General features: G+C 36.5%; 1 protein-coding gene across 9 annotated transcripts in view; it reads right to left on the bottom strand.

Annotated features, from left to right (window-relative positions):
- The window catches only part of WDFY3 (WD repeat and FYVE domain containing 3), a 273,474-nt gene that overhangs the window by 74,427 nt on the left and 179,646 nt on the right, over window positions 1–19,401 (bottom strand). For 8 of the 9 annotated variants that reach the window (XM_059922695.1, XM_059922700.1, XM_059922696.1 and 5 more), the window contains 9 exons: window positions 18,905–18,978; window positions 18,660–18,821; window positions 17,166–17,260; window positions 13,681–13,801; window positions 13,221–13,438; window positions 9,450–9,685; window positions 8,121–8,255; window positions 5,729–5,908; window positions 4,109–4,342 (listed from right to left, as the gene is read on the bottom strand). In XM_059922695.1, the coding sequence (XP_059778678.1) occupies window positions 4,109–4,342; window positions 5,729–5,908; window positions 8,121–8,255; window positions 9,450–9,685; window positions 13,221–13,438; window positions 13,681–13,801; window positions 17,166–17,260; window positions 18,660–18,821; window positions 18,905–18,978 (1,455 nt within the window). The remainder of the gene's footprint in view (window positions 1–4,108; window positions 4,343–5,728; window positions 5,909–8,120; window positions 8,256–9,449; window positions 9,686–13,220; window positions 13,439–13,680; window positions 13,802–17,165; window positions 17,261–18,659; window positions 18,822–18,904; window positions 18,979–19,401) is intronic. The other variant, XM_059922698.1, reaches the window with a different exon arrangement.

The raw sequence follows: 19,401 nt of genomic DNA, 5'->3' as shown, positions 1-19,401 counted from the left end.
ATGAGTTCAGGGCCGAAGGAAGACAGGGTGAGCCCTATGCTCTGCTCTGCCTGCGAGATCTGTCTTCCCAGAGAAGACAGTGAAGCCAGTCAACAACACGAGTCTTCACAGACGCAAGGCGTCCTTTTCGAGGCCTGGGAACGCCGTGCCGAGTCGTCGTGGGCGCGTGTGCTGCCCGTGGCTGAGAGCCCTCTGGCTCTGGCGGGGAGGCCGTTAGTGCTCCGTAACAGGCAAAGCCTTCAAGGAAGAGGGGTTTCCGCTCTGCGCTTCTGACTGCAGTACTCCTCCTGACTGGCTTCTCTTCTCCCAGTTATTTCACAGCACTCTCTTTGCCCACTTTTGCCACTTTGTTTGGTTTGTTTATTGCTCCGCAGGGGGCGCTGTACTCTGATGGGCACGGGGAGGTCTTTTAGCAGATGGCGGGAGCAGAAAGCAGTGAACTCCTCAGACTACAGAAAAGTGGTATCAGACAGGCACACACTCCAAATCAGCCTCCTTCGTTTCATCATATTTCTTTCCTTCAGGTATATACGAGGACTTTTTGATCTGTTCTCAGGTACTTTCCTTCCGTGGCCACGTGCAGCAAATTCATTTGGCCTTTCATGAGATGCCTGGTGGTGACAGCAGAGGACGCTGGTGATTGTATAAGCCACCGCAGGCCACTTGATTTTGGAGCAGGTCTTACGTGCCAGGCACTGTGTTACGAATCTTATATGTTTTGTCTTACTTAATTCTCACAACAGTCCTCAGAGACAGGTTCTATTTTTATGCTACGTTACAGATGGGCAAACTGTAAGGGGTGAAGAGAACCGAGCTGGGCCAAGGTTACATAGCTATAAGCAGCACATGTTTAATTTCTCAAAATAGTTTTGCTGGGTGATTTATATATATTTAACTCTCACAACAATCATGCAGGGGAGACAGTATATAAGATCATTCTCCAGAGGATGAATTTAGCTCAGTGAGATTAAAATGTTTACATAATAAACCACAGGGCCAGAATCCAAACCAGCTCCTTCTATGGCACCACACTGCTTCCCTTGTATTTGGCCTGACTCACACTCAAGCCAGTCTATATGAATGGGAAGCTTTTCTTTTTATAGACTGCTAATAAAGATAACTTCACACATTCTTTTATAGACACAATCAAGTAAGTAGACACTCTTACGATGACATCCCAACAATCATGAGACTGAAAATGGCCTGGCTTGAGCATATCAGCCCGAAAATCAGTTGGTTCAAACACCTTCCTTCACGTCGGTAAATGGTAAATATATAGGATAGTTCTTTTGCTGACTTTCTTCAGAGACAGACTTCATAATTGTAACATTCAGAATCATATGCTTGTAATTTATTATTTTACACCACAGGAAGACATGGAGTGCAACAGCATCTCCACTAAATATTTTTGGTATGTGTATTCTGTGTTTGTGTATTAGATTTGAAGTTCCTCAAAGCACTGATTTTTAAAAGCAAATTTATCTCTCTCTTATGAGATGGTATCATATCTTCCTGTTTGGGAACTGCCAGGGATGTAGTTATAGTTAAATAATTCAAAAAAACTTAAAGAACACAGCAAGGCACTGAGCTAACTTTGTGAGAGACAAAAGGACACATGAAAGTTGGTCCCTAACTTTAAAGAGTTGATGATCTATTTGGGAAATTCAACCTTGACACTCCCTGGTTCTTCCTAAAATACCACCCTACCGCCCCTGACTCCCTAATGCAATCAGATACAATTCCACTTCAGGGCAAATTAGTGTCCACAATAATGAGAATGTTATCTCAAGGTTAATACATGTCATATCAAACTTTCCTTACTGAAAAATACAGAAAACCAAAATAAAAGACAATTATACAATTTACCCATTGCTAGTTAATTAGCTATTAGGATTCCTACAAGACTGTTATTACTGAATACATACACTTACCCCATTTCCTCTACATATGTGTATTTTATTTTTTGGCTCAGTTATGCTTTCTTACACACACCTATTCTTAACTTTATCCTGTTATTTTCTGAAAACCATTTTATTTTGCATAGAATGCTTCAAATTCTTACCCCATGCACTAAAATACTAGCCATCTCTCTTCTTATTTTAAAGTTTCCAAAGAGGACAAGCTCCACCAGGCAGGCTTTTAAATTCTACCAGATGAATTCTTGATGAAATCAATTATTTTTCTGCCAATATTAAACACTGTGGTCCTGGTTAACATGCTTTGCATAGGACTTCCATGGTGGCGCAGTGGTTAAGAATCCGCCTGCCGATGCAGGGGACACAGGTTCGAGCCCTGGTCGGGGAAGATCCCACATGCTGCGGAGCAACTAAGCCCGTACACCACAACTACTCAGCCTGCGCTCTAGAGCCCGCGAGCCACAACTACTGAGCCCAAGTGCTGCAACTACTGAAGCCCACATGCCTAGAGCCCGTGCTCTGCAACGAGAAGCCACCGCAATGAGAAGCCCTCTCACCACAACGAAGAGTAGCCCTCGCTCACCGCAACGAGAAAGCCCGTACGCAGCAACAAAGACCCAACGCAGCCAAAGATATATAAATAAATAATAAATAAATTAAAAAATGCTTTAAAGTGCTTAGCGTGGCTGGTACCTAAATTACACTGATTTCTTTTAATTGACCAAACTGAGATATTTTCACATGAATAAGATAAAACATTTGCTGAGATTTTAAGGTTTCAAATAAAAAGTTAACTGTTTTTGCCACTAGAGGGAGCAGCGAAAGTGCAGGTTCAGTTGTCAAACTGCTGAGGGCGGCATGTGGGAAGCTCAGAGAGAAGCAGTTAGTCTTTTACACTGATTGAATCTTTCATGAAACATTATTTTCAGAGCTCTGGCATGTACTGCTTGACCCTATTTATATGAATTGGCCAAAAGAATGAACATATAGGCAACTAATTATATATTAGATCCCCTTCAATGATCTTTTATTTTTTCTTGAGATTTTTCTAGGTGAACATTTGGTTTTCAGGGACGGTCAATTTCTAGAGCCAGCAGTGTGACCACTTTAGGGTTTGTTTTCTGATGCATCAGCTAGTTCTTATCACTTATCAGGAGAATTAGCAAGTGCAATGGACTAAATGTTTGTGTCCCCCCGCAAAATTCATAAATTAAGCCCTAACCTTCAATGTGATGGTATTAGAGAGGTGGAGCTTTCTGGAGGTAATTAGGTTTAGATGAGGTCATGGGGAGTCCACAGGAGGGGATTCATGCCCTTATAAGAAGAGGAATTACCACCTGAGCTCTTTCTCTGCCATGTGAGAGCAAGGCAAGCCATCTGCAAGCCAGGAAGAGGGCCCTCACCACAACCTGACCAAGCTGGCATCCTGGCGTCAGACTTCTCAGTCTCCAGAACTGTGAGAAATGACTATCTGCTACTGAAGCCACCCAGTCTATGGTATTTTGTTACAGGAGCCTGAGCTCAGATACCAAGCAACCTACAAGTTTGCTGCCTTGGGGAAAATTCAGTAAGGGCATATTGAGCACCTATTATGTGCAATGCACCACGCCTTAAGCCCCACAGGACACTAAAAGCAATACCGGAAGTGATAAATAAGAGGGACTGAAGTAGGGAGTTATAAGCTAAGGAGACAATGCTGCTGTAAATGACTAGGGAAGGAGCTAGAACACTAAGGTCCATGGGCCAAATTCAGCTTATAGTTGTTACGGTACATAAAGTTGTACTGGAACACGGCCACGCTCACTCGTTTATGTATTGCCTGTGGCTGCTTTCTCACTGCAATGGCAGAGTGAAGTAGTTGTGAGAGACTGTACAGCCCACAAAGCTGAAAATATTTACTATTTGGCCCTTTACAGAAAAAGTTTGTCAATTCCTGGTCTATCCAGGGGAAGGGTGATAAAGGACTAAATTAAGGATATGTCAAGAGGAATAGAAAGAAGAGAAACAAATCGATAGGGTGTATATTAGCACATTTGTGATAAAAAATTCCCATAGCCCATGATATGTTCTGCTTTTACAACCCAAAAGAATTAGAAATCTGAAAGATATGTAGCATAAAACTTGCTTGGTTATTAACGCTCTCATTATAAAAACAATTTGAAAGAGATGTAAATGCATTTCTTTGTCTTTACCTCCAACAAAAGATCAATTAGTGGAGTCTGCTTGCTGGCAGGGGTAAGACAGAGGTTGTCTATTATTAAGACCCGCATGAAGTCAAAAACAAACTTTTTAGCTGGGTGATTGGTCAGGTATGTCTTGACGCCCACGTTGCAGTACTCTGATTGGCTTCTGTTCATCCCTGTGTCTGCTGCAAAGGCTTTAAACTCTTCCGCTGGAGATCCAACTTCATCATCAAGATCAGTCACCTAATAAAATCAAGTGGAAATATATCCTAGTCACATTCAATTTCATTTGATATTTTTACTTCCACCAAATTGTAGCAGCAACAGTATTTTTGTTCAGTGTTTACCTCCTATTAAGCTATTCAGTGCATTACATCGTTCACTTTGCTTTACTTATTTTCTCTTTTCAGGGTGGTAATCGGGCACCACATGTCACAATTACTCAACACATGCTCTTTCTAATATTAAGCTACTCACTGGCCACTAACCATATAAACTGCTTTATGTTGAATTTTATCTTTACTGTGGATAACTGAACTTGAAATAAATGAAATAATAAAATGAGAATGACTATATTTGCATATTTAAAACATACCTACTGAGAAGTCAAGTGTTACAGACTTTCAGATAAAGATCTGGCATAATGACTGCACCCAAGGGCTGACCCATTTTTGTAGGTAAAAAAAAAACCCAAATAAATAAACAATACAAAACAACAACAAAACTAGTACCAAGTTTGAACCAACAGAAAAAGAAAGATGGATTAGAAGACAGATTACAAGATGCCGACAAGGAAAAAACACTGAAATATTACTAAAATCCTTTTTTTACCAAAAATGTGGATTCTAAAATTATAAACAAGCCATGGTGTTAAGGTCACGTGCTATACTTGCCTTTCTCCTAAAAATCGCCACAATTTTAGAACGAGTATTTCACCATTATACATGAAGAAAAATTAGTATGAAGAAGATACCTTATTCTAGGCTCTCGAGTAAGTGGTAGAAGTAAGACAAAACATCATGAAATTCTGAAGTTCTATGGAAGAATAACTGTCTTTTGGGTTCGTTTTAAAGGACAAAAGAAGTATTTATACTACATATGATTATAGTCTAATAACTTTCTCTTAAGTTAGTGCAAAATATGAAAAATAACAGTTGAACAAAATAGAAAAAGTTGAACAGAAAGGACAAACATACATGTCATCTCTTATAAAGACAATCAATCCTGTAATTAATTTGTAAAGACTAAATCCAGGAGATGCCTAATTCCTGAGACAAATGAAGTGGAAATAAATTTGGTCTGACTAGAGTTCTGTAACCTGATTTTACAACTATACAGCTATCATTACATAGAATAAGAAATGGACCAACAACTACACGAAGAGGGAATTCACTAATGAGGGACTTACAAGAAGATGGTAAATGAAAACAGGAAGTAGAATTCACTGTTATTTTAGGGGAAACCAGAAGGAGAGTGTGGGGAGCCAGATACCAGATAATGACGTAAGAGATGAAGCAGAAAGTTATGAAACTGTAACTTGGTGAGAAGCTTAAAAGATTGGCCAAAAAAATCTGCTAACCATTGGAGCAGACTAATTCCAGTTTTGATATTTTCCTCCCCCTTTCCTACCATCTCTGAGTAAGGGCGAATGTTGAAGGGGAAGACCGTGGCTGCTAATGCACACAGGAAGTCGGGGCTCATCCACATGGAGGCCAGGTCTGGGACGTTGTGGTACAAGTATCTAAAGAACTGCATCAGGGTCACAGGATATTCCCGGAGCCAAGATCCCTCTTCTTCTGACTGCCAAGGCTGTCATGGGGAAAAGAGAGGAAATAACATGTTAGAAAAACTGACACTACTAAAAGTTACTCACTACTCTTCTAAAACCGGATAAATTGATGGTCCAGAACTCCTGTAAACCACACACAGGAGCAAACAGACAGGCTGACAAATCTAGAAATAAGCTAAAACAAAGGTGATACCCCTAGAAACTGACAGGATGTTTTTCTATTCATTTGAGTACTCGCAGCTCAGTAACTGGATCAATGGTTTTGATTATTCATCGTTACCAACATGAGTATGGCTGGAGCCAGTAGTGGCTCTATTCCCATCAAAGTTGCCCCATCCTCCATCACACCAGAGAGTTAGGATTAAGATAAAAATGGGGAAGTTACTTGACCTTTCTGAGCCTCGTACTGTCATATAAACAATGAGAATAGTGCTCTTAAACATTATGCAACTGTGATATTGTGATTTATAATAAGAAATATATATTTAGTCTTTGTCCCATTTCAGGCACAGAGATCCTAAAACCCTTCGCATTTCCTAAGTGATAAAAGAGCCATAAATGTGTCTTTTTGTTAATCATAACACGCCGCTTTCCACCACACTTGAGTTTATGTTGATGGGCTGTCTTGCCAGGGGAACCAACCATGGGAGTAGAGGGCTGGAAGTGAACCGAACCTGCTCCCCACAGCCCCCAGGGACGAAGAGGGGCTGGAGACCAGGTTCAATCACCAGTGACCAGTGATTTAATTAATCATGCCTGTGTAATGAAGGCGCCATAAAAATAAAAAACACGGGGTTCAGAAAGCTTCTGGACTGATGAACACGTGGAGGTGCTGGGAGAGTGGCAGGACGGAGAGAGCGTGGAGGCTCCGTGTCCCTTCCCACCTCGCCCTATGCATCTCTTCCATCTGGTTGTTCCTGAGATACGTCCTTTTATAATAAACTGGTAACCTGGGAAGTAAAATGTTTTCCTCAGTCACGGGAACCTGCAATTTGTAACTGGTGAGTCAGAAACACAGGTAACAACCTCGACTTGTGACTGGTATTTGAAGTGGGGCAGGGTTGGTGGGGGGGAGGGGTATCTTGTGAGACTGAGCCCTTAACCTGTGGTACCCGACGCTGCCTCCCAGTAGATAGTGTCAGAACTGAATTGAACTGTCGAACACCCAGCTAGTGTGGCGAAACCTTCCACATACTTGGTGACCAGAAGTGTCAAAAGTAAAGTAGCGTTGTAGTAGAATACTGAATAAAGTGGACACATAGGAGTTGTTTTTCCTTAAAACAATAACAGTGATGATGATGATAAAAGAGTAACAAAAAAAGAATATATTTCAACAATGCTTATCTTCTGATACTTGCCCAGAGAGTGGCTTCTTTTTCAGCTTAGATTTTTATAATTGTTTATGAATAAAAACCAAAACAAGAATCCCAAAGCATTCTAAATTAACACATTTAATAGCAATGTTCTTTTCTTAGATGGCATAAGAATAGTTTTGACTAAAATCAGATTTATCAGGTACTTGTAATCCAAAGAGTCTAGTTAATAATTCCTCTTACAATGTGATCCTAAATCGTGTAAACAAATTAAATCATTATTCACGGTATCCCTGTAAGAAAGGTAGGAACATACATTTTGTCATTTACTCTTTCAATTTTTCATATCTAAGTTAGAAATAATTAGAATAGAAAACATAAAAACAAATACAAAATAAAACTTGCACTGATAACATTTTAAATCTCTAAATGAGAGTGATTTTAAAAGTTCAAACAACATACTGCAATGACATACAGTACAATACATATTCGTTATATACACTTATACATTGAAATACGTATTTCATAGTGCTAACAGCATCAGTTAACACTCATGAAGTGCTAACTCTACACCAGGCACTCCTGTAAGTGCTTTGTGTATATACTAACTCATACATCCTCACGACAGTCCTAAGAGATAAATTCTATTATCACCAGCATTTTATACATAAGGAAACTGACGCACATGAGGTTAGTATGTCTGAAGTACCAGAGTTGGGACTTTGAACCCAGCTCCCGAGCTCAGGATCTTAACAACTGCATGGTCTTTCCTTACACTAAAGATAACAAAACACAGAGGCTGAGGTTCCAGAGAACACGTAGTAAATAAAGAGTTATGACAGCAAAGGATTCTTCTATTTTAAAAAATATCACAGGCAGGAGGAACTACCGACAGGTATCAGTATCTCAGGGAACTTACTGAATTCAACATGCTGCGGAGCATTCCCAATAATAAAAAAGCAGCTTCTGTGCATACGTTATGGATAGAAGAGACCACAGTTCCACTGGAGGCAGGCACTCCAAAGATAAATGTCCAAATGGAATCTAAATCAAACTGCAGAGGTGAAAGTGAATAAAGATTAGCTATTGCCAATTTTTTTCAGTAGAGACCCTCCAAAGTTCTAATATTCTAAAATTTCTTTGAAATTAATTAGTTTTTCCCAAAGTGAGCGATGACAAAGAGATAGAGACCTAGCACTCCTCCCTCCTATATTTTAAAACTCATTTTTACATTTACAAGACAAAGTGAATATTATGTACCATCCTGTCTTAGGTATCTATGTTAAAAACATCATTTTCTTTTTTTTTTTCCTAAGGAAAACAAACAAAAATAAAATACTTGCTAATTAGCTAGGCGATGAAATTAAAGAACTGATGGTTTTAAGCAGGATCTTTTTAAAAAGCACATTGAACTTACTCTTTCCCCCACTCTCAGCAATGTTCTAATTCACTTTTAGATTACATACAGATGAAGATTTGACAAAATAAAAATCAGTTTGAGGAGATTTATTCATAGTAGTTTTATATAACACTTTATGACTATGGTGTCATGCTTATTTTGAAAATTACATAACCAACCAAACTCTGCTAAGCATGAATCTGTACTGTGACTTAATGTAAGGGTACAGACTCAGCATTTTCCTTTAAAAGGTTTTGTCAATGACTAGAGTTGATTTGAATAGCATTTTGGCATTATTATGGAAGTATAACTGAGTTTAAAACTAAATTCCTATGTCTTTGCAGTGCCACAAACATGAACTATATAGAGATATCCATGATAGTCTCAGATTAGAAATCAGGTAAAGCCTTACTGTTTTCCTAACGTGGACATGATCTATCATTAAGAATTTAAAAGCATTTTTCTAATCAGACTTGTACTAAGAATCCTTCCATACCCACCCAATTTATGGTATGTACACTACTCCATTTTTAATTCTACAGAAATTATATTTCTAGATAAAATCATGTTACTCAAAAGAATTCTTTTGATCACCATTAAAATATCATCCAAAGTCTTCACGCATATATAATCATATAGAGTAACCATAAAGAGAAAAAGACCAAATAGGTACAAAGGACTTCTTTTTGGGAAAATTTTCTATGGTACTTTCCAATTTTTATGTTCCAAATCAAATCCCAAACGTGAGAAAGGGATGGAACCAGTTGGTTTTAATGTGATTAACCCATCACCCTGCGGTGACTTTCTGACAAATGTAATTACAGTTACACCCTACTAGATAATTCCTACCTGGCAACCCTGCTTACATCGGCTGCTGATGACAGGCACACTGACCTGCAGGTTCTCAGGCAGCTCACTAACTGGCTGCTGCAGAAACAATGCCATGAGGAGAAAATAGAGGGCAGGGACATTAGTGTGTTTAGGAAGGAATGACTGAAGAACCGGAAAACCAGGAAAATGACAGGCATCCCGGTTAATCTCCCTGACAGTCGATCTCCCACCAGCACTCCTGCCCACGTTGAATCCTGAGAGAAGAGGAAATAACGATAAGGACAAAATTAATAATCGATTACCATGCTACATTAACACAGAAAGGAGTAATTCAGCGTATGTGACATTTCCATCCAGAACATTCACATTAATATAAGTAATTAACTACTCAACTGTTGAATTAATCTTTCAGTCAAAAGTTTTACTTTACTATCTCTGTGACTTTGGCAAGCCTGTCTATTAGGATACAGGTCTCAAAACATAGCTGAGGCAGTCAGATACAACAGGTAGTATAAATTCTACTCATTAAAAGAATGACCTCCAAAGAGCTCTAACATTTCCTTAAGAAGAAAGTAATATTCAAAACAGCCAGAATTTAGGATGCTACCAAAAAATGTAACTTAAAAATGCACCAAAATATAGTTAATATATTTCATTTGTCCTGAAAATCATGATAAACTAATAACCTTAAATGATCTATGAATCAAGAGACAAGACAAAATGAATATGCAAAATAATCTTTCCTCACAACATAATCTGTAACTCTGCTGGAAAGCTGTCTGGCAGTGGGATATCAAGTCTGAACCCACTGTCACTGTGGTTATCTGAACATCCAAAGTCCGTTCTAGAACCACAGCTCTACCAGGAGATGATCACTGCTTATTAATGTGGCTAATAGCACCAGCCTTTCTATCAATCCTGTTTCCTCCGTTACATAACTAACTTTGGGAAACAACTCAAACATCTATTTCTTTTGCCACCCCGAACCTAGTACAGTGCTCAGTACAGAAGAAATGTTGGCTAGAGATTCAATGGAAAACTTTTGCAAACAGCAAGATGAAAGATGGACTTTTACTCTGAAACAATTTTTATTTCAAATGAATATTCACATTTTTTTCCAAGTTCTTTTTTCTAAGATGAAGTAAGCACATACTTGTTACTACTTAAAATAATGAAAGAGAAATTTGTATCTAGGTGGGTTTTTAAATAGTTCATCCAAATCAATTGCTCAGTGTGATATGAATTAATCTTCTAAAGCATGCTCTTCTAATTAACAAAAAATTGGACAGCAAATTACCAACCTCTTTCATGTATCATCTCATTTCTTAGACAATGAGCATGTGAGTAAGAAACTGCTATTATCCTTTTTATAATGTAGAAAATATGCGATTTGTTCAAAGTCATAAAGTTAATGAGTGGTGGCAGTAGGACTTGGAGCCTGTAAAGCTATACTGTCTCCGTTGGCCTTCTCAATGACATTGCCACATTTCTGAAAAACTGGCTGCATTAGGATGCTGGGTGATTTTTGTTTGTAGTAAATTCTAAATGAAATCATGAATATAAAAAAGTCTGAGCCTTAAGAAATCAAAAAACATAAAGTGGTATTTTATACATTAAGTAGGAAAAGAAATTTTGATCAAACTATATGTCCTAAGTGAAAACCAATACTAGCATTTATTTTCCTTTCCAAATTTTCACACTCTATTTCCACTACATAATTGATCTTAAGGAATATCTAATATGTTATTAGCAATTAAGCATTAATTTAGATTCAAGTTACAGCTACATGGAAGGTATTTTTATAAAGAAAAATCTGACAAAAAACTAACAAATATGAATAAAACATTCAAAAACTTTAGGTTGTTCATCAGATCAAAGAGAAATAGAATCAAATGAGATGATATATCTATATATATGTAGATATAGATATACATCCATATATATATACACAAGTATGTATGTATCAGATAGATATTCAGGGAAAATTATATTAAATTGAATCAAATTTAAATTAAACTTAAATACCTAGATTTCTCTTTTAGAACCAAAGCAGCATATGCAATGTACAAGCAGGTATCAATGAAGCACAAATAAATTCTAAGACATGAAGTCAGGTAGGTCAGATAAGTTAAAAGCACCTTTTCCTGATATTACTGAAGTGATGTAGGACAGAAAAAAGGACAGAACTGACCGTCAGAAGACAGATACTCAGACATATTACTGTCTGACGCAGGAACCTTATATATTTAACAGTATTATTTTCCTAATTAGAGAGAAATTAATTCTTAATGTATACTCATTAGGTTTATTTCCTATAATATATAACTTATATACCATAAAATACATACACCCGTGTCTGGAATCCTGAAGGCAAGTGAGGTGACATATTTTAAATAATTTTGCAAACTGCAAAGTCCTAGGTGAAACTCAGGTATTATTTTGGCCTTCAGTGAGAAGCAGTGCTGTCAATTAGCATTTAAAACTCTTACATTCTCCGAACTCACGCTGAATTGTGCCTTTCACTGTTTATTCTCTTAGTAGCTACTAGCTACTATTAAGGTCAAAAAGCTAAATTTCTTGCTACGAAACTGTTTATGACACTTGTTGGCTATATGTTTCTCCCAGAGTCAATGCAAACAGCAATCTATTTTTCAGATCATAAAAGTCTCTATAATGATAATAATTTAAAATGCATTATTTTAAAGCAGACAATTTTCTTGAGAAAACATTTCACAGTGAATTTCTTTCTTCATCACAAAGTTCCTTGAGACGTTTTTCACATGTGAAATAACAAAATAATCCTATGGTGTAAGCTCTGTCTTCCTACCATTTGCTTTAACATTTGACAAAGTAGTGCAGGTTGCACCTAGGTATTGATACTTGAACATTTTTTTTTTAACAGGTAAATTACATGTTAAATTCTGATCCCTAATTTTTCCACCTGACAGGGTAAATAGTTATTCTTAATGCTACTGCAGAACACAATTATATATGATTTTAATGTTATAAAGACAAATATATTTTTTAAATACTTTAAGAACTGAATGACTATAATTTTCAATAAAAACATTATCTTAAATATATATTTTCCAAAATAAGATCATTAATATGAACAGAAATATATACCAGTTCAAATAAATCTAACACAGGAAACTGTAATTTTCTAATATTGTTTAAATGCTCAGTTCCGTGTTGAAAACAGCATAGAACCAGTGAGCAGAGAATAAGGAGCTTTGGCTGAAACTTCCATGAGCTTAAATCTTTGTGTGGCAATATAACATAACTATTAAAAGCATGGGTTTTGGAGTGAGTGACCTGGATTCAGATTTTGACACTTCTTAGCTGACAAGTGACTTCACCACTATGCCTTGACTTTCTCATCTGTAAAATGGGTATTTATATACCATAGTGTTACTGCGAAAATGAAATAAGTTACTGTGAAACTGAAAAGTGTTTGTAACTGGTACAGAATAAACACTCAAAATATTATTATTAATTCAGTTCTGATAATTTGCAAATTATTTATAGATCAGAAAGGGGACTATACAACAGAAAGAAATCATAAGAAATTTACTTGAGTTTTCACATCTTATTATCCTGTCTCTCACTTCAGTTTGATTTGCAATTAAAAAAGCCAAATTTGAAACTTATTATGCTTTTTACTCTATCATTAATTACAATTCATGACTCAATGGTTGTTAGACAAACTGAAGAGTATAAGCTTACATAAGATTTTAAAACAAAACACAACAGCTTATTTCAAAGCAGCCAACTGTAAAAGTCCCATACCTAATACAGTTCCGATCTTATTGGTTAAGACAGAATCTGTCTGTTCCAGCCACCCTCCACCACTGAGTCCTTCCTTGAACTTGATGAGAATAGACTGATTACTCAGTAGGACGACAAGAATCCTCATGGCTGCCGTAACTGTGGTGGAATGCAAGTGTTCTTCCATAAACATCATAATCCAGTCAAAACCCAGCGTCCTGACCAGCTCTTCACAAGCTCTATTTAAAGATAGATGGATTAAACAAAACAAACATTAATTTAAAGGATTATGATGTCAAATAAAAAAAAATAAGACTAGTTTCATTCTTGAGATACGATAAACTTCAGGGTTTAAAAAAAATCTATTAAAAGTCAGTGGCAAAAAAAAAAAAAAAAGTCAGTGGCAAATCTTTCTTTTGTCTACTATGAATTAACTAGTAGTAGCAACTATTACCATCAATGCTCAAAAGATTTTACTTACTGCAAATTAATGCTTGTCTTTTCTTTAGATGTGTAAACCAGTTTTAGTAAGATATCTAGAAGTCTGTTCCTCAAAAGTATAAGATTGGCAGATACAAGACCTCCAAACTCTTCTTCAGTTCCTACAATGAAAATAAATACATTAAATTGCCCTAGTTGATAAACTAGGATAAAATATCCAACACTGTTCTAGGAAATCTCACCGAAACACATCTTTCAGAAAACATTTTCTCTAGGAGTACTTTCCATTCAAGTGAACAAGAAAAAGGGTCCAACATTTCTCTTTAGAATCCTGAAAACTGTTCATTTACTTAAGACATTATCTAAACAAGTGATAATAAAGACTGTGAACGCTTTTTTATATTAATATTCCCTTCTCCTACCAACAGGGGTGAAGTAATCAAACGAGGATCACATGAACAAAAATAACAATGCAAACCCTTAATTTCTAGTCTTTTTGAAGGACTTAAATGGTTAAAATTTCCAGATTTAAAAATGAAAAGAGGAAGCATAAATCATTCAATAATTATAATACATAAAGTAAAGTGAGAATTAAATAGCACAGACGAGAGGGAAAGGCACACAAATGCACAGGAGAACTTGGGGATGAAAGGAAGGAAGACAGAAGCTTACGGTTCTCAATGGATAGTACTGGAAGCACAAGGGACTGGGATCAATGGCCTAGCGTTGCAGGCCCAGCTCTGCCACTAAGAGCTCTGGGTTAATAAGTCACAATCCACATGCTTGCTTTCCTTTAATCTAGAATTGAAGCTCAGGCTAAAGTTTAATGACCATGATTATATGCTTTTACTTGTTTGGGCAAGGGACTATTTTCACCTTTAAATAGTATCTTTTAAAATGCTAACTTAGTGCCTTAATCATTGGGAAGGGTGCTTTAAGCTTACCAAGGGGAACTCAAGATTCCCTCCCCAGCTAACAGGCATAGGACTGGTAATTTACAAATTGCCTTGCTGACAAATGGAATGGACAACCTAAATTGACAAACGAATTACTTCCTTCCAATAAAATGACAATCCACATAGAAATTAAGAATTCTCCTTAGTCTTTACGCCTATTTTTTTCACTGTCAGTTATTTCACGCTAATTTTCAAATACAGTTTAAAACAATTAACTCTGGGACTTCCCTGGTGGTGCAGTGGTTAAAAATCCACCTGCCAATAAAGGGGACACGGGTTCAAGCCCTGGTCCGGGAAGATCCCACATGCCGCAGAGCAACTAAGCCAGTGCACCACAACTACTGAGCCTGTGCTCTAGAGCTCACGAGCCACAACTACTGAGCCCATGTGCCACAACTACTGAAGCCCACGCACCAAGAGCCTATGCTCCACAACAAGAGAAGCCCGTGCACTGCAGCAAAGAGTAGCCCCTGCTCGCCGCAACTAGAGAAAGCCCGCACACAGCAACGAAGACCCAACACAGCCAAAAATTAAAAAAAAACAAAAAAAAACAATTAACTCTGAAAGAAATTTCCAGGTTATCTTCTTTCCATTCGAACTGATGCTTTACTCCACATTGCACTGTCCTTTCATGCAACTTATTTTATTTTGCATTAATTATTATATCACAGTTCAGCATTATTCAAGCCATTTTTTTGGTAGGTGTATCCTGAATACTATGTAAGCTACATGAAAGAAAAAACTATGGTTTTAATTTTTTGGAACATCCTGTTATAGTTAAGACGGTCCAGTCCACACAATTAAACAATCAAGGTCATATACTAACAAGACCAGCAATATGCTTCTGACTTTCTCTATTCTTTCAAATGGCAATAAATTGATGAGGAGAAGACTAGTCTAATCAACTTGGCAGATCAAGAGAAAATTTTCCTAATTTATACATCCCTGCTACTGTGCTCTTGTCAGAAAAAGTTTACAGCACTAGTTGTAGTTACTGAATTCAACAAGAAATACGAGACTAGAGAAATATTTTTCCTATATATTTTTATAGCCAGCAAGAAATACGGAGACTAGAGAAATATTTTTCCTATATATTTTTTTTATACTTGAAATAAACATGTTATACAGTTCTAAAGATTTTAAAAGGACTTTCCTTTTTTGGCAGCATGGCACGGCATGTAGGATCTTAGTTCCCCGACCAGGGATCGAACCCGAGCCCCCTGCAGTGGAAGTGTGGAGTCTTAACCACTGGACTGCTAGGGAAGTCCCAGGACTTTCCTTTTTAATTCCTATTTACTTGCCTTATATTAATTCAGAACTTAGAAATAATCTTTGTATATGGTAGAATAGCACAGTGGTTAAAAGCTTAGAATGTTGGTTTGGACTACCTGAGTTCAAATGCAGTGGTATGATCTCAGGTAAGTTTCTCTTAAACTTTCTGGGTCTCAGTGTCCTCACTTTTTGTAAAACTGTGATAACAACAGGACCAATTTCACAGGACTGTTATAAGATTATATAGAGCACGTAACAGTGCCTGGCAAATATTAAGCACTAAATAAGTGTTATCCATTGATTTGATCTATATGCTTCTCACCCACTGCTAATTTGCTTCACCAAAGAAATATCAACATTCTTCCAAATGGTAGGAAGTAAGTGGTTACTGGCCTTATATTCTGCTCTATGATTTGTAGAAGTCAGCCTCTCAAACCTCTCAGTTTCTCCTTTGAAAAACATAATTACACCACTTTCTCCTCTTATTCATGAAGCACCAGAGGGGCTGTGCTCTGACTGATACAGCCAACGTGGAAGAGAACTCCCAGATGGATAGGGTCGTAAGAGTTTTAAAGGAAATCATTTATGTGACATAATTTGGGAATAATGTAACAGGATAATAATGTAAATAATCCTGAACAAATATAAAATATTGTGAATTTAATTACAGGTTAATCTAAAGGTCCTTTTGATGTTTTCCAAGCAAATCTCCTGTTCTATAATACACAACCGGAAAAATAACATTCTAACAAGAGAAAAATATGCCTCAAGGGAGGAAAGTTTTTTTTTTTTTTTTTTTTAAAGTGGTTGTCATGGGCCCAGGAACTACAACTTAAGAAAATTTTATTCTACACTTACATAAAGTGATTCTACTAAAATGTTCTTTCCCTCAATGACTATTAAATATTTAACAGGGAAATAAAAATAACTGCAATATAGATACAATTCACTTTAGCAAGAATCGATGTTTCTGAAGAGTTTTACATAAATTAAAAAAAATAATGTTCAAAAATTAACTGGAAGAGTTTATTATTTAAAGGAACATTGCTATAAATCCTGTAAAAATAGGAAAGGTTTTATTTTTAAAGTAAATTCACACCCTATTCAATTTGTAGGTAATTCTGTACTTCTGCATACTGTAGAGGCTTGGTCTAAAACAAATACATCTGTGAAAAGACCAAAAAAAGTAATGTAAGGAGAAAAGTAATATAATAGTGTCACATATAATTCAGGTCTAACTTGTGTCAGAAGAAAACAGGGTATAGTAATTAGGTTCCAAGCTCCAGAATTGACTCACCAGTGTCAGGCTTCTCTTCATGGTTTATTTCCATAACTACAAATTTCTCACAAACTGCAAAGGTTGGTAAAGTAGAAGAAATAAACTGGCCAAATCTTTAAATACAAGAAGAAAGAGGTTATAGATTTTATTTTTTTCTCTCTCCAAAACGAACAACAAAACACTAAGAAACAAAAAGCGAAGAAATGGAAACCAAAATAGTACTTCTTATTTTAACTAATCTTTTACAGACCTCACATGATTGTATTTCATTTGCTTCCCCTCAAACTGTTGCAGTTAACATTATATATGCTATAATGTTTTAAAATACGTATAGGGAAAAATATACTTCATCAGAAATATGAGTCCTTTAATGCACTAATCCAAATTTCAAAAACCAAATGGTATGATACAAATTAAAATGTCCTAACATTATCTATATGGATCTACTGTAGCCTAGTAGTTAAGTACTTGGGGTTTGGAAACACAGGTAAGATTAAAATCCTAGCTCTAACAGTTTTTAATCATGTTACTTGGGGCAAGTAGCTTAACCTCTCTGGGCTTTAATTTCTTAATTTGTAATGTAGAGAAAAATAAAAGCCTTGATAGGTTTCAGTGATAATTTCAGCAAAGTGATCATCATAACACCAGGATAAGACCTAAATAAATATTAATAATAATGACAAGCTCCAAAATAATTTTTAAACTCCAGTTTTAAATCTGTCACCAAGTTAAAAAAAAATGCTTTCAAGATAACTGTATATAAAATGAGTGATTTATATGCTACACCAATTAGAGATTAGTTTACTGGGAATACTCTAGCAATAATGTGTGATTTTACCTGTGATACCTGAGCAATTACAGGACAAGCAGTGATTAAGTCTAATTTAAGCAGTTCTCTACTTGGAAAATATCTTAGGTAGTTTTTTTCCTTCCATTTTCAGTCAAGATGAGAATTATCATGTGCCTATTAGAACACTTCTACATACACTCCATAAAATATGTCTTAAGCCATATTTCACATTGGCAGCAAAATGATACTCATATAAAAGGTCTGAATAAAAAAAAAAAAAAAAAAAAAAGGTCTGAATATACAACAATAAAATACCACCATCAGTTTGGGTGATAGAGAACAAATACAAAAGACATGGCATGTCCGCTTTGGGTGTACGTGCATGTGCATATGTGCTTCTGCACGTACACCTGAGAAGTAGCAAGGCCTGGGGAAGAGGGCTGTGGACCAAGAATTCCTACACTGAACATTTTTATGTCCAGGACAATCAGCCTCACTGGGCTAATTTTAACAACTTTTCTCACCAGAATTCTATTATTCGCTAGTGGCAACAACTGGCTTTGCAAGATACATTCATGTTTTCCATGCCTTACAAATATCTTGAATAGTATTAACTTTACACGTGTTACCTAGGCATAGGAACCAATTACGTTCATCTCAATCATCTTAACCTCATTGGTACTTTTAGTTAACAAACAAACAAATACAGAAGTTTTCACTACCTGAGCAGATCATTGCTGTTGGGAAAACCTTGCAGTAAGAAGCTCAGCACATTACTAATAGCAGCAATGGTAGGCTGGGATAAAGACATATCTCGAAGAGTCAGTAGTAGCTTTGGGATTAGCTGGAATTCCCTCATTAACTTGGCATTCTTTGAAGCTTCACTATAAGAGAAAGAAGATTTTATACACTGTACTAGTATCTCTTCTATAACTGAATAGCTAACAATTTAGGTATCAACTAATACCTGGACTCCGTGAGCAATTCAATAAAGTGTTCAAATAAGGAAAGATGAAGTTCATACGGTGCATGGAGCCAGACCTATAATAAAATAAAGAACAGTGGTATATTTAGGGTTAAAAATACCCCAAGTCCCAATCCAATAAGTGCAAATGCAGCACATGTAACTTATTTCACTTAATTAATTGAATATAACCACTTTATTAGTTTTTATTTATTGTAGCCCTTTAAAACTGCTTGTATATAGGACTTCTGTTCTGTTCATAAAGAGATAATTGCTGTGGAAAATACCCTCCTAGAGTAAACAACTAGAAAGGCAAGATCTATAGAAAATTTCTCTGGAATCAATGACTGAATACTATTAGCGAATACTGAATACAGTATACTGAATAGAATGAATATGGAATACAAAAACTGAGTGACAGGAATCTTGTGTGGGTCCAAAACTAGAAATAACCACTGCAAACTGGCACAGCAACCAATTCCTAAAACTCACAAAGGGCT

Source organism: Balaenoptera ricei, chromosome 5 (assembly GCF_028023285.1).
Source record: "Balaenoptera ricei isolate mBalRic1 chromosome 5, mBalRic1.hap2, whole genome shotgun sequence".
In the NCBI taxonomy this organism is placed as follows: domain Eukaryota; kingdom Metazoa; phylum Chordata; class Mammalia; order Artiodactyla; family Balaenopteridae; genus Balaenoptera; species Balaenoptera ricei.
Note: the sequence above shows the minus strand (reverse complement) of the source record. Positions and strands in the feature narration are given on the sequence as shown.